Source organism: Penaeus vannamei, chromosome 9, assembly GCF_042767895.1.
Source record: "Penaeus vannamei isolate JL-2024 chromosome 9, ASM4276789v1, whole genome shotgun sequence".
NCBI lineage: Eukaryota > Metazoa > Arthropoda > Malacostraca > Decapoda > Penaeidae > Penaeus > Penaeus vannamei.
The window spans coordinates 47,136,429-47,151,428 of NC_091557.1; the positions used below are offsets into that span (position 1 = coordinate 47,136,429).

At 54.1% G+C, this 15,000-nt stretch overlaps 1 protein-coding gene across 1 annotated transcript in view; it reads left to right on the top strand.

The window, feature by feature from the left end:
• Nucleotides 1-15,000, top strand: part of LOC113800383 (zinc finger protein 704) — a 186,770-nt gene that overhangs the window by 108,369 nt on the left and 63,401 nt on the right. Inside the window, exon 4 of the mRNA XM_070125884.1 lies at nt 65-297. Coding sequence (XP_069981985.1) covers nt 65-297 — 233 coding nt within the window. The remainder of the gene's footprint in view (nt 1-64; nt 298-15,000) is intronic.

Genomic DNA, 15,000 nt, shown 5'->3' on the forward strand with positions numbered 1-15,000 from the left:
TGCTATTATTATTATTATTATTATTAGCTCGCCCCTAACCCCCCCCTCCCCCCTCCTCCCCCAGGTCTGGTGGGCGAGTCCATGTCCCCGGGGTCGTCGGTGTCGTCGGGCGTGTGGTCGTGGGTGGACGGGTCTTCGTCGTCGTCCTCGTCTTCGTCTTCGTCGTCGTCCCGCTCGCCCGCCCACCGCTCCGCCACGCCCTCGCCGCCCCTGTCCGAGTCCTCGCCGCCCGCCACCGACGACGGCCTCGAGCTCGACGAGTCCCTCTTCGACGACGCCGTCCCCAGGAAGCGCAGGGTCAGTCACTCGCCTCTCGGGTTCTCTCGGGTTCTCTCGGGCTCGGGTTTTCTCGTTTTTTTTTCGTTTTTTTCTTGTTTTTGTTTTTTTCTTTCTCTTTTTTCTTGTATTTGGTTTTTGTCTTTATCTCTGTTTCTTTGTTTTTTCCTTTTCTCTTTTTCTCGTTATTTTTTCTTTCTTTTTTTCGTTTTTGTTTTTTTTTTCTCTTCTTTTCTTCTTGTTTTTTGTTTTTTGTCTGCATATCTCCTTTTCTCTCTTTGTGTCTCCTTTTTCTCCTTTTTTCTCGGTTTCTCTCGTGTTCGGTTTTTCTCGTTTTTTTTCTTTCTCTGTTTTCTCTTTCTTCATTTTGTTTTTTCTCTTTCTCTTTCTCTCTTTGGTTCTCCTTTTCTCTTTTTCTCGTTTTTTTCTTTTTCTCTGTGTGTATGTTGGAGGTGCCGCCAATTTTTTTTTCTTTTCTCTTTCTACAGATTTCTTTCGTCTTTCCAGGTATTCATGAATTCGTTTTTTCCATTCGCTGCTGATCTATTTATCTGTCTACTTATTGCTTTATTTACATGCCATTTATTTACTTGTTTATAGCCCCGTTCATTCGTATTTTTGTTATTTTTTTTGGTCGAGTATGAAGAGTGTTTTTGGACTCGAGTCAGAGAGAAAAAGTCGACAAAAGGCCGTCCGTTTCGCGAGCTGAAGGGGGGGGAGGGGGGGAGGGGAGGGGGGGATGGGGGCGCACCTGGCCAAGTCAGCGGCTGCGGCGGCCATCCTCAGCTGCGTTGACAAGCGCCCATTAGCCGCTGATTGCGTTTAACCTTTCGGCACGGGGTCGGCGGCGCGCGTGCGTGGAGTCGAGTAAGCAAGGAGTCGAGTAAGCAAGGAAGAAAGGAAGCAAGGAAGAAAGGAGTCGAGTAAGCAAGGAAGAAAGGAGTCGAGAAAGCAGGGAAGCAAGGAAGAAAGGAAGCAAGGAAGAAAGGAGTCGAGTAAGCAAGGGAGAAAGGAAGCAAGGAGTCGAGTAAGCAAGGAAGAAAGGAAGCAAGGAAGAAAGGAGTCGAGTAAGCAAGGGAGAAAGGAAGCAAGGAAGCAAGGAGTCGAGTAAGCAAGGAAGAAAGGAAGCAAGGAAGCAAGGAGTCGAGTAAGCAAGGAAGAAAGGAAGCAAGGAAGAAAGGAGTCGAGTAAGCAAGGGAGAAAGGAAGCAAGGAGTCGAGTAAGCAAGGAAGAAAGGAAGCAAGGAAGAAAGGAGTCGAGTAAGCAAGGGAGAAAGGAAGCAAGGAAGCAAGGAGTCGAGTAAGCAAGGAAGAAAGGAAGCAAGGAAGCAAGGAGTCGAGTAAGCAAGGAAGAAAGGAAGCAAGGAAGCAAGGAGTCGAGTAAGCAAGGAAGCAAGGAAGAAAGGAGTCGAGTAAGCAAGGAAGCAAGGAGTCGAGTAAGCAAGGAAGCAGGGAAGAAAGGAGTCGAGTAAGCAAGGAAGCAAGGAGTCGAGTAAGCAAGGAAGAAAGGAGTCGAGTAAGCAAGGAAGAAAGGAGTCGAGTAAGCAAGGAAGAAAGGAGTCGAGTAAGCAAGGAAGCAAGGAGTCGAGGAAGCAAGAAAGCAAGGAAGCAAGGAGTCGAGTAAGCAAGGAAGCAAGGAAGCAAGGAGTCGAGTAAGCAAGGAAGCAAGGAGTCGAGTAAGCAAGAAAGCAAGGAGTCGAGTAAGCAAGAAAGCAAGGAGTCGAGTAAGCAAGAAAGCAAGGAGTCGAGTAAGCAAGGAAGCAAGAAAGCAAGGAGTCGAGTAAGCAAGGAAGCAAGAAAGCAAGGAGTCGAGTAAGCAAGGAAGTAAGGAAGCAAGGGTGCCTGAGGCTTCGGTTTTGCTCGCTGGAGGAGGAGGATGCCTTTGGGCGCGGGTCGGGGGGGAAGGGGGGGAGGGGGATGGGCGTGAGTGACGGAATTCGCCTTCTGATGTGTGGGGCGTCTGCCTCCCGCGCTGGAATCCTGGCCTGCGTTTGTCTCCTCCTCCTCCTCTCCCCTCTTCTTCTCCTTTCTTCTCTTTCTCCTAATCTCCTCGCTCCTTTCTGCTTCTCCCCTCCCTTCCCCTCTCCTCCCTCCCTCCCCTCCTCCCCACATCCTCCGTGAGCAGCCTGGAGACAGTGAAGCGAGATAAATCGCAAGAAATGTCGACTGAATATCTCTGAGGTGACACGGGCCGCGGCTCGAGGGGGGAGGGGGGGGGAGGGGGGGAGGGTGCTTGCTGAAGCCGTGGTTAATGAGGATTAATTGCGACGAAAGGTCATTTCGAGCTCGTCTCTCGCGCGACGCCCACCGCGACATCGCCACGTATTGAGATGTGGCGGCGTTTGTCGGGGAACGAAAATGGCAGTAACCTCGGCGGCTCGAACAGCTGTGGCCACGGAGCCGCTGCGCTCGGTGGAGATCGAGCGCGGACACGCCCCGGCGCCGCCTCCGTCAGCAGAGAGGAATTCGGAGCCACAAGCTCCTGCGGCGGCTCTCGGTGGTGCGGGCCGCGGCTGCGGTCAGGGTGCCCGGCTGCCCGCGCCGGCCGGGTGTCAGAATCAGCTGTTGTGCTGGCTCCGTGCCAGCGGTGTTGCCATACAAGGAGCTCCTGATTACGAGCCCAGCGTGAGCCCGTGTGATAACTACACATCAGCTTATCGGCGGATGGCGAACGTCGGAGCGAGGTTGCTGATGTTAATGGCGCTAATGATGGTAATTACCAGTCATTCGGGAGATGGATTGCTGCGATGAAGCTTCCATGATGGCGATTTTATGGTGCGGAGGCGACTCAGATGCGCGAGTTGGGCCGGGCGCCGCTGGCCTCGCGGGGCGCGGAGAGCAGCCAGGCGGCGCAGGGGGAAACAGATCGCAGATTAACAGAGCAGGAAATCCTGTAGCGAACAAACGGTGAGAAAAAAAAACGCCGAGACAAAAACAAATGAAGCGCGAAAAGCGGCGCTGGGACCGCAGCCTCACCGCTCGCCGCCGCCGCCGCCGCCACGCCCGCCCGGCCGGCGGTAGGCGCTGCTGCGTCGCCCTCGCCGTCGTTTCGCTGACGAATGGCTCTCCGTTTTTCAAAGTGTTCTCCTTCTCGTGACGATCGCACAGAGAACGATTGCCGTCTTGTAAGGAATACAAGGAAGCGAGACGAAGCTCGTACGGACGCGCCTCCAGGGCAGGTTCCGCGCATTATGGGTCTAATGGCGCCGTTTGATCAGGCGGAGGTTCGGCCAGAGTGGGCGCCGCCGCGATGCCCTCCGCCGGCCCTCCGCGGGACTCGCCAATCGCTCCCCAAGCATTCCCCTTCCAATCGAACGCAAATCCCCGAGTCCCAGTCTCTGATTCTGCGCTAAGTTTGGCCCCGCAGTCTGCAACTTGCGCATAGGTGTCGGTATCACGTCGACCGCGTGCACATACCAGCTGTACTCTGGGGAATTCTAGCCACGCAGCTGCCCGGCCTCATGCTGCGGCCGGCCAGATTTAGCTTATAGATATGCGAGTGAGTTAACGAAAGCACGGCCTTGTTGTCGTTGTTGTTAGGCAAGCGCTCGCCCACCTCCGGGAATCGAAGGACACGGCTCAGGAGGCTTTAGGGGGCTCGTGGGGCGCCCCCTCCCCCCCCTCCTGCGCCCCCCCGTGTCCCATCCTCTCGTGTTCTCCGTTCCTCGTCCCCTTCCATCTTTCGCTCTTCCCATTTTTTCCCTCCTCTCCCCTTTCCCCTTCTATCTCTCTTCCCTTTCCCCTCTTCCTCTCCCGTTCCATCTCTCCTTTGCCTTCTCCCCCTCCTCTTCCTCTTCCCTATTCCCATTCCAACTCTTCTCCTTCGCCCCTTCCCCTTCATATCGTCATCTCTTCTTCCGTGAGAATGACTTGACCGGTTCGCCGACCTCCCAATTACCCGACCCGACCCGACCCGACGAGACCCGACTCCATCAGTATTCGTGGTCGGGGACGTTGTTGGCCACGTGTCGGCTGATGTTGCTGCTTTCGTTGTCGGCTGATGTTGCTGTTGCTGCTGTCGGCTGATGTTGCTGCTGTCTGTCGGTCGCTGTGCGTTCGCGGCCGCCCAAGGTTAGCGGGGACGGCCGACGTGTGCGCTGGCCTTGAGGAATCCGCTTGCAGATAGGGGCGCCCGGCCAGCCAGCCCTCTCGCGTTCTCGTTTGTGGTTCTCTTTCTTTCTCTGTCTGTGTCTGAGTCTCTTTCTGTCTGTTTCTGTTCTTTCTGTCTGTCTGATTCTCTCTTTCTTTCTCTTTCTCTCTTTCTCTCTCTCTTTCTTTCTCTCTTTCTTTCTCTCTTTCTTTCTCTTTCCTTCTTTCTCTCTTTCTCTCGTTCTCTCTTCTCTCTTTCTCTCTCTCTCTCTCTCTCTCTCTCTCTCTTGTTTTTCTCTTCTCTCTCCCTCTCTCTCTCTCTCTCTCTCTCTTTCTCTCTCTCTCTCCCTCTCCCTCCCTCCCTCCCTCCCTCCCTCCCTGCCTCCTTCTCCCTCTCCCTCTCCCTCTCCCTCTCCCTCTCTCTCTTCCTCTTTCTCATCCTTTCTCACTCACTCCATTCCTCTCGACGTCCTCTTGTCTCTCTCTCTCTCCCTTGCCTGTAGCGAGCCTGTCTTCCCTTCGCTTCCTGGTAGATAAGGAAGACCCGATAAGAAACCGAAGGAGATTCTTTAAAGATACGAAGATCGGCGAAAGAATAGACTGGAGAAGATAAAAGAAAGCGGAGAAAGATAAGGGAGAAAGGGGGTTTTGTGTTTTGATGAGGTATTTAGGATGTGAATAAAGAGAGGAAAATTATGCATACGTGACTGTGGTCAGATAGGTTTGTGCGTGCGTGCAGTCAGATGTGTGTGTGTGTATGTGTGTGTGCGTGCGCGTGTGTGTGTGTGTGTGTGTGTGTGTGTGTGTGTGTGTGTGTGTGTGTGTGTGTGTGTGTGTGTGTGTGTGTGTGTGTGTGTGTGTGTGTGTGTGTGTGTTTGTGTCGGGGAGGGAGGAAGGGGGTAAGGAGAGAAGGAGAGAGAAGAAGTGAGAAGGAGAGAGAAGAAGTGAGAAGGAGAGAGAAGGGAGAAGGAGGGAGAAGCAGAAGGAAAGAGCGAGAAGGAAAGAGGGAGAAGGGAGAAGGAGAGAGAAGGAGAGAGAGAAGGAGAGAGAAAGGAGAGAGAAGGGAGAGAGAAGGGAGAGAGAGAGAGAGAGAGAGAGAGAGAGAGAGAGAGAGAGAGAGAGAGAGAGAGAGAGAGAGAGAGAGAGAGAGAGAGAGAAAGGAAAGAAAGATATAATAGAAGAAGAGCGGAAGAAATGACTATCACAAGTCTAGAATTTGTGTCAAGTGGAGGTGGTGGAGGAGGAGAGGGAGGGAGGAGGGGGGAAGGAGGGAGATAGAGAGTATGAGCAAGAGAAGAGGGGAGAGGTAGGGGAGGGGGAAGGGAGAAGAGATAGAAAGGAAGAGAAGAGGAGAGGAGGGGTGGGTTGTGAAGGGGAGAGGAGGGGGAGGAGAGGGAGAAAGGAGGGAAGGGGAAGGGGAGAGGGAGGAGAGGGAGGGAAGATAGAGAGGAAGAGAAGAGAGAGAAGGAGGGGTGGGTTGTGAAGGGGAGAGGGAGGGAGGAGAGGGAGAAGGAGGGGAAGGGAGAGGAGGGAGGAGAGGGAGGGAGATAGGAGGAGAGAAGAGAAGAGGGAGGAGGGTGGGTTGGGAGAGGGGAGAGGAGGGGAGGAGAGGGAGAAGGAGTGGGGAAGGGGAGGAGAGGGAGAAGGGAGGGAAGGGAGGGGGAGGAGGAGGGAGGGAGGGGAGAAGGAGGGAAGAGGGAGGGAGGGGAGGGAGAAGGAGGGAAGAAGGGAGGGAGAGGGGAGGAGGAGGAGGGTGGAAGGGGAGGGAGAGGAGAAGGAGAGGTAAGGGGAGGGGAGGGAGAAGGAGGGGGAAGGGAGGGAGGCAGGAGAGGGAGAAGGGGAGGGAAGGGGAGGAGGAGAGGAGAAGGAGGGGAAGGGAAGGGAGGGCAGGGGGAGGAGAGGGAGAAGGAGGGGAAGGGAGGGGAGGGGAGGGGAGGAGAGGGAGAAGGAGGGGAGGGGAGGAGAGAGGAGAAGGAGGGAAGGGAGGGAAGGGAAAGGGGGGGGAGGGGGAGAAGGAGGAAGGGAGGAGAGGGAGAAGGAGGAAGGGGAGGGAGAGGGAGGAGGAGGGAAAGGGGAGGGAGGGAGAAGGAGGGAAGGGAGGAGAGGGGAGGGGAGGAGAGGAGGAGAGGAGGGAAGGGGAGGAGAGAGGAGAAGGAGGGAAGGGAGGGAGAGGGAGAAGGAGGGGAAGAGGTGAGGAGAGGAGAAGGAGGGGAAGGGAGGGAGGGGGAGGAATGTGTACCTACAGACGTGATGTTGAAAGGTAGCAGAAGTAGACCAGGGAAGATGACCTGCTGCTTGTTGTTGCGGGCGGGAGAAAGTGTCACTCTGCATTTGGCCCGAGTGTGTGTGTGTGTGTGTGTGTGTGTGTGTGTGTGTGTGTGTGTGTGTGTGTGTGAGTGTGTGTGTGTGTGTGTGTGTGTGCGTGTGTGTGTGTGTGTGTGTGTGCGTGTGTGTGCGTGTGTGTGCGTGTGTGTGTGCGTGTGTGTGTGTGTATGTGCGTGTGTGTGTGTGCGTGTGTGTGCGTGTGTGTGTGTGCGTGTGTGTGCGTGTGTGTGTGTGTGTGTATGGGTGTGCGTGTCTGTGTTTGTTTGTCCGTGTGTCCGTTTGCGTGTGCGTGTGTCCGCCTGTACGTGCGCGCGTGCCGGTACACGTATGTGTGTCAGTGGACCGTGCTCCGAGGGCCCTCACCCGCCCATGGCCGGCGCGGGAGGGTCCGAAGGGTCCGTGAAAGGCGTCGAGACACGAGGGTGACAGGCAGCGCAAGTGAGCCGAGATGGCGCTGGCGTAGAGCTTTCAATGTTTGCTTGTACTTATACTTATACTTATACTCGAGATGGCGCAACACTAGTATTTGCTAACCTAACCTAACGTAACCTATCCTAACCTAACCTTACCTTACCTTACCTTACCTTACCTTACCTTACCATACCTAATGTAACGTAACGTAACGTAACCTAGCCTAACTTACGCTAATTTAAAGCTCTTACATATTTGCTTACACTTAAAATTTCCGCAAACTTAACAGTCTTATTTATTTTCTTATACTATACTTATGCTTCCACTAATTTTCCACGAAGTTGAAGTTTTTGCATATTTGCTTATACTTATACTTATGCTTCCACAAGCTTCCACGAACCTAAACTCTTACTTATTTGCTTATACTTATACCTGTGCTTACACTCATTTCCACGAACTTATACTCTTACTTAATAACTTATACTTATACTTATACTTATACTTATGCTTCCACAAGCTTCCACGAACTTAACTTATTACTTATTTGCTTATACTTATACTTGCGCTTACACTCATTTCCACGAACTTATACTCTTACTTAATAACTTATACTTATACTTATACTTATACTTATGCTTCCACAAGCTTCCACGAACTTAAACTCTTACTTATTTGCTTATACTTATATTTGTGCTTACACTAATTTCCACGAACTTATACTCTTGCTTAATAACTTATACTTATACTTAGGCTTACACTGTACTGAGTAATCAATCATATATGAGAACAGAGTAGATGAATTAGGTCTGTAATGACTACCACGGCGTGAATGCTCTCGTGCGTGAATACAATCGGACTTTGGATAGCCCCGCCCTGGAAGCCCCCCTCCCCCTGGTGTATGCCCCTCCCCCTGGTGTATGCCCCTCCCTGGAAGCCCCCTCCCCCTGGTGTATGACCCTCCCTGGAAGCCCCCCTCCCCCTGGTGTATGCCCCTCCCCCTGGTGTATGCCTCTCCCCCTGATGTATACCCCTCCTGGAAGCCCCCTCCCCCTGGTGTATGCCCCCTCCCCTGGAAGCCCCTCCCTCCTGGTGTATGTCCCTCCCTTGGTGTATGCCCCTCCTACTGGTGTATGCCCCTCTCCCTGGTGTATGTCCCCCCCCCTGCTGTATGCCCCCCCCCCAATGGTGTGTGCCCCTCCCCCTGGTGTATGCCCCTCCCCTGGTGTATGCCCCTTCCTTGGTGTCTGCCCCTCCCCCCGGTGTATGCCCCCCTCCCCCTGGTGTATGCCCGTCCCCCTGGTGTATGCCCCTCTCCCTGGTGTATGTCCCTCCCACTGGTGTATGCCCTCCCCTCTTGGTGTATGCCTCTCCCCCTGGTGTATGCCCCTCCCTGGAAGCCCCCTCCCTCTGGTGTATGCCCCTCCCTTGGTGTATCCCCCCCCCCCCCATCTTGAGAACCTTTGAGAGTGCCAGTGTAATGAGAGGGGCAGCGGGTTCAGTAGGCCTAGGCAGTCAAGAGCCACGTATCAGGCAGAGATAGGGGCCAGGCCGGTCTAGGTAGGCCTATGGCATGCCAGCTGGTTGGTAGGGAAGGGTTGAGGAGGCGGCGGGAGGGAGAGAATGAGTGAGAAAGGAGAGGGGAAGAAGGGAAGAAGGGAAGGAGGGAAGGAGGGAAAGGGAAACTAGGTTATTGTAGAGGGTTATGGTTGCGGTGATGCGAGTGGTGGTGATGATGGATGGAGATTACGATGATGATAATGACGGTGATGACAATGACGAAGATGAAGATGAAGAGGATAATGATAATTAGGCATTGAGGAAGAGGAGGGGAAAGGGAGGCGAGTGCAGTGTGGTGGCGAGCCGGGAGTGGCAGAAGAGGGAGGGAGGCAGAGGAGGAGGAGGTGGGAGGAGGCAGGGGAGGGGAGGATAGGAGAGAGAGAGAGAGAGAGCAGGAAGGAGAGGGAGAGGGGAGGGGAAAGAAAGGAAGGGAGGGGCGGGGTGGGGCGGTGAGAGGAGGGGAGGGAAGGGAGAGAAACAGACAGGGGTGGGGGGAAAGGAGGGGAGGGAAGGGAGGGGCAGGGGAAGGGCGGTGAAGGGAGGGGAGGAAGGAAGAGAAACTTAGTGCCGGGGTGGGGGAAAGGAGGGAGTGGAGGGGAGGGGGAGGAAGGAGAGACACAGACAGGGGTGGGGAGAAGGAGGGAGGGAGGGGGTGGGGAGGAGAGGGGGAGCTAGGAGCGTAGGCCGACGTGGCATGTACCGGGTTTATTGATCGTTATCGAGGTTGCGGCGCCTATGCAGGAGGGGGGGAGGAAAAGAGAGATATTGAAGAGGTTGAGAGAAGGAGATAAAGGAAAAGAAAGAAGAAGAGGAATGGAAAATTGAGAGAAAGGGGGGAAGGGGAGGAAGAGAGAGAGAGAGAGAGAGAGAGAGAGAGAGGGAGAGGGAGGGAGGGAGGGAGGGAGTGGGGAGATAGGGAGGGAGGGAGGGAGGAGGGGAGGGAGGGAGGGAGGGGAGGAAGAGTAGAGAGAGAGAGAGAGAGAGAGAGAGAGAGAGAGAGAGAGAGAGAGAGAGAGAGAGAGAGAGAGAGAGAGAGAGAGAGAGATGGGGGGGGCGGGGCGGGGGGGGCTCTGTTAGAGCTTCTTGTGATTCCTCACTTCTTCTTTTTCCTTTTGCCTCCATTCTTCTTATTATCTCAGTCTCTTCTCTTTCGTTACTTTGTCTTCCCATTCTCTCGTCTCCTTGTTTCTTCTTTATCGTCCCTTTGCTTCTCTCTCTCTCCTGTTTTATTTGCTCCACGCTTTATTCCCGATTTCTGTTTCATCTGCTTGGGCGTGGGCGTGAGTGGGCGCCGTGGAGTCTGGGCTGAGGTTCCTTTTTTGTGAATTTTGTTTCGATTTGTTTGGATTTATTGGCTTGATTTAGATTTCTTTGTATTAAGAAATGTATTAGCCTCTCACCTCCTCCCTCCCTCATTACCTCCCTCCCTCCCTCCGTCCTGTCTCCCTCTCGCCTCCTCCCTCTCTCATTACCTCCCTCGCCTCCTCCCTCTCCCTCCCCCCCTCCCTCCCTCCCTCCGTCCTGTCTCCCTCGCCGCCTCCTCCCTTATTACCTCCTCCCCTCCCTCCGTCCTGTCTCCCTCTCGCCTCCTCCTCTCTCATTACCTCCCTCGCCTCCCTCCCTCCTCTCCCTCCCCCCTCCCTCCCCTCCCCCTCCGTCCTGTCTCCAGTTCTCCTTTTTTTGTTCTTGTATCGTAACGTCCGGTGCGACTCCCGTTGTAGCCGTGACGTTGCTCTGTCGTTGCACAGGTAGACGACACCTCTCCCCCCTTTACTAACTCCCTTTACCCCCCCCCTTCCCTTTTCCTTCCCTCCCTCCCTCCCTCCCTCCTGCTTTTACACCTTCCCTTCTCCCTTGTCCTTCTCTCTCTCTCTCCCTACCCCCGTGCAGTTTCATCTGCCCCTCCACCTCCCTTGCTTTCACACTTTCCCCTTCTCCCTCCCTTCCCCTCCTTCCCCTCCCTCCCTCCATCCCTTTCACCCCCCTCCCCCCCCTCCCTTTCACCTCCCCCTCCCCCCTCCGCTTCATCACTCTTCACTCCTTTCCCTGTCACTTTTGTAACGCGGGAGGGAGGGGGATGGGGGGGATTGGAGGGGGCGGAGGGGGGAGGGGACGGAGGGGGGAGGGGGCGGAGGGGGGAGGGGAAGGTGTGTGGGAAATGAAACGTCATGGCACCGTCCCTCACGTGCGCCGCCGTTGGTTTGTTTTCCCTTTTGTGTTGTTTGTTCTCTTCTCGCGGCCGCATTTAGGGCGGCGATTCGCGGGGCGTCCTCTGGGCGGGGGTCGAAGGGGGCGGCCGGTGCCACTCCCTCCCTCATTCCTTCATCCCTCACGCCCTTCCCTTCTTCCCCTCCCTCGTCCTTTCCCCTCTCCCTTCCTTCTCCTCTCACCCCTCTCCCTTCTCCTCCTCCTTCCTTCTCTCCCCCTTCCCCTTCCCCTTTCCCCATTTCCTTTCCCTCTCTCCTCCCCCTTCCTCCTTCCTTCACCCCCTCCCCCTCCCCTTCACCCCCTCCCTTGACCCATGACCCGCCACCTTATCGCCAGAATCAGCCGCAGGTGCTGATTCCGTCGACATGCCCGGTCACGTTTCTGGTCTCCGGGGCAGTGCCAGGGCCAGGGCGACGGGGCAAGTGCCAGTCAAACGGTGCCAGGGGAATCGCCTACGTGCCCGGGCATTCTCACCTGGCGCCCCACCTGTTGATAAGGGCCTCGGCTTCCCGGCCCCGCACGAGACGGATAAGAGGCGCCCCCAGATAAGGAGTGCTTTGTGAAGGTCAAGGCCGGAGAGCGCGCCCGCCCCCACAGCTGCTGTCGCGGGGGCGGGCGTGGGCGGGCGTGGGCGGGCGTGGGCGGGCGGGCGAGGGCGTCATGCACAGGCCGGCTCCTCGGGCATGCGCGGAGAGGGAGGGAGGGAGAGGGAGAGAGAGGAAGGGAGAAGGAGAGGGAGAGAGAGAGTTAAGAGAGCGAGTTTTTAAATAGACTACACGTTCATGGATCTCTTCTGTGGTTTTCATGCTCGTGTTTCCATCTCTCTCTCTCTCTCTCTCTCTCTCTCTCTCTCTCTCTCTCTCTCTCTCTCTCTCCCACTCTCTCTCCTCTCCTCTCTCTCTCTCTCCTCTCTCTCTCACTCTCCTCCCTCCCTCTCCTCTCACTCCTCCTCTCCCTCCCTCCCTCCCTCCCTCCCTCCCTCCCTCCCTCTCTCTCTCTCTCTCACTCCTTCCCTCCCTCCCTCTCCCTCTCCCTCCCTCCCTCCCTCTCTCCCTCCCTCCCTCCCTCTCCCTCCCTCTTCCTCTCTCTCTCACTCCCTCCCTCCCTCCCTCCTCCTCCCCCTCTCACTCCCTCCCTCCCTCCCTGAGCCTCCAGTGAGTGCGTCCTCCCTCCCTCTCTCTACTATAGTGGTGATGTTCTCTCTCTCTCTCGACTCCCTGTGGTGGTGGTGTGGCGGCCCTCCCTCCCCCCTCTCCCTCCCCCACTCCCCCCTCGACAGGTGTGAGCTGTGGTGAGTGCGTCTTACGTCAGGGTTAGTAAGCGTGTGGGTATAGTGTGTGATGTTATGCGACCCTGTGGTTCAGTGGTGTCAGTGGCCGGCCAAGCTTATCTTTTTAAAATGCATTATCGCTGTGCATTGTGATGTGTTCTTATCAGGGTGAGTGTGAGCGTGTGGGTATGTGTGTGTGTATAAATATATATATATATATATATATATATATATATATGTGGTTATAGTGGTATAGTCAGTTGGCTATATCTGTTTGGCGATATATCGAAAGTAGGAGAATATAGGTGACTATATGATATATATGTGTGTGTGTATAAATTTTTTTATATATATTTTTCATGGGGGGGGGGGAAGTCGATATTTTTTTCTTTTTCTTTTTTACTTGTTTTTTCTTTTTCTTCTTTTGGGTCTTGCCTGGGTCTATTAATGTAATGATTTGTTTACACTCTTGGGTAAACCTTTGCGCACGCCACATCCTTTCACCTTTCCTCCTTTCCTCCTCTTCGCTGCTTTATCGTCCTTTCCCCCTTCCCCATTTCCATTTCCGTTGCGTTGTCTGGATTTTACACAACCTCTACACCCCCTCCCCTCCCCCCTCCCCCTTCCCCCCCTCGCCGGTCTCCTCCTTCCCTTTAAATGGCACGCGGGGGGCAGGGGGGGAAGGGGGGGAGGGGGGGTGTCCAGCCGCCCCCGCGTGATGGAGCGATTCTTGCTAATCTGTAGCGGTTTATCGCTAGGTAGAAGTTCGCTCGATTTATGTAAACAGTTACGTAAGGAGAGCTAAGCGTTTTGTTGCTAGCTGTGTAGAATGGGAAAACATGTCAAACGAAAGGAGTGATAACAGGTGGAGAGAAAGATAAGATGTAAAGTAAATAAAGAAACAAAAAAAAAAAAATAAATAAATAAAAAAAGAGAAAGAGAAAATTGAGTCCGGTAGTGACGTAGTTGCGATGACGTCACTTATCACGTGCAGGTTGCAGTTGCTAAATGTGACTTAATTCTTACCTTTTTTAAATATTTTTTTCATTTACGTCTCTTGCATTATTTTTTAAGAGGGAGAATTAAGTTGGTGATGATTCGTTTAATTTTTTATATATATATCTTTTTCGTGTTTTTGGTTAGACCTCAACAAGGCGGTAAAAATACTTGAAGGTCTGTTTATTACTATTATTATATTATCTTTTTTTTTCTTTTTTCTTTTTTGTCTCTGTTCCTTGTCACAGTCCTCTTGGCTAATGCAGGGGACAGTTAATCGTAGGTTAGTGGAGGGGGAGGAAGGGGAGAGGGAGAGGAAGGTGGAGAGGTGAGAGAGGAAGAGAGAGAGAGGAGGAAGGAAAGATGGTGGAAAGGGGAGGGAGGGAGGGAAGAAAAAGTGGAGAAAAGAGAGAGGAAGGAGGAGCAAAGCTAGGAAAGTGCAAGAGGCTGCACAAAGGAAGAATAAGAAGAAGGAGAGAGAGAGAGAGAGAGAGAATAAGGCAATGGAAGGACAGAAAGAAGAGAGAGAGAGAGAGAGAGAGAGAGAGAGAAAGAGAAAGAGAAAGAGAAAGAGAGAACGGAGAATGTGATGGGCGCGGACTCAGCCCACTTTGCATGAGCTGGTCCAGTTATTTTTAAAAGCGCGGGTCTGAAACGGCGGTTGGAGGGGCCTTTGTCTCGTGTGTGCGTGTGTGTGTGTGTATGTGTGTATGTATGTGTGTGTGTATGTGTATATATGTGTGTGTGAGTGAGTGAGTGAGTTAGTGAAAGAGAGTAAGAAAGAGAAAGAGAGAGAGTCGCAACCCCCTCACAAATGACGCTAATTGGTGAAAGGAAATTAAAGGGAAAAAGTAGAAAGATTACGGAGACTTGCCCTCGACCTACACTTAAAAAAACACACACACACGCACGCACGCACGCGTGCATGCACGCACATACGCACGCACACACACACTCACACACACACACACACACACACACACACACACATACACACACACACGCACGCACACGACCGCCCGCACGTACGGAGCGGCGCCGCGGAGTCTGGCGTCGCGAGAATTCTTGGAAGTGTCCGTCACTCTTCTGGGAAGGAAACAGCGCCGCCCGCGCCTCGTCTCCCCGCCCACGCCGCCCACGCCGCCCAGAATTCCTCGGTGTCCGCTGCGTCATGGGGGCGGGGTGGGGGGGGGAGGGGGAGGAGGGGTGTCAGATGCACCTGAATCGATATGTACAGCTGTAACAACGGCATTATTACAGCTGCGTCTACAACTGCGATGACAGAAGCAAGTGTGTGTGTGTGTGTTTGTGTGTGTGTTTCTCTTCATGGTGTGTAGCATACCGTTTATCCTTTTTCTGTCCATTCATGAATCGAGTAATTCATTCATTTACTTCGTGAACAAGATAATCTAATTGCTCGAAGCCCTCCCTCCTTCCCTCCTTCCTTCCCCCTTCCCTGCTTCCCTCCTTTCCTCCTCCCTCCTTCCCCCCCCTTCCTCCCTTCCCTCCCTCCCCCCTTCCCTGCTTCCCTCCCTCCCCCCTTCCCTCCTTCCCTCCCTTTCCTCCTCCTCTCCTTCCCTCCCCTTCCTCCTCCTTCCCCTCCCTTCCCTCCTTCCCTCCTTCCTCCTTCCTCTCCTTTCCCCCCTTTCCCTCCACCTTCCATCTTGCTGTCCTTTGCCAAGGAGCTTCCACTCCCCTCCTCTCCATCTCGCCGTCCATCCTTGTCAAATTCTTCCTTCGCCCCATGCCTCCTCCTCCTCTCCTCCTTCTAGCCAGACCTTGGTTAACCACTTGTCCTGTTCACCTCCAGCTCCACGCACGGACACACACACACACAAACACACACACACACACACACACACACACACA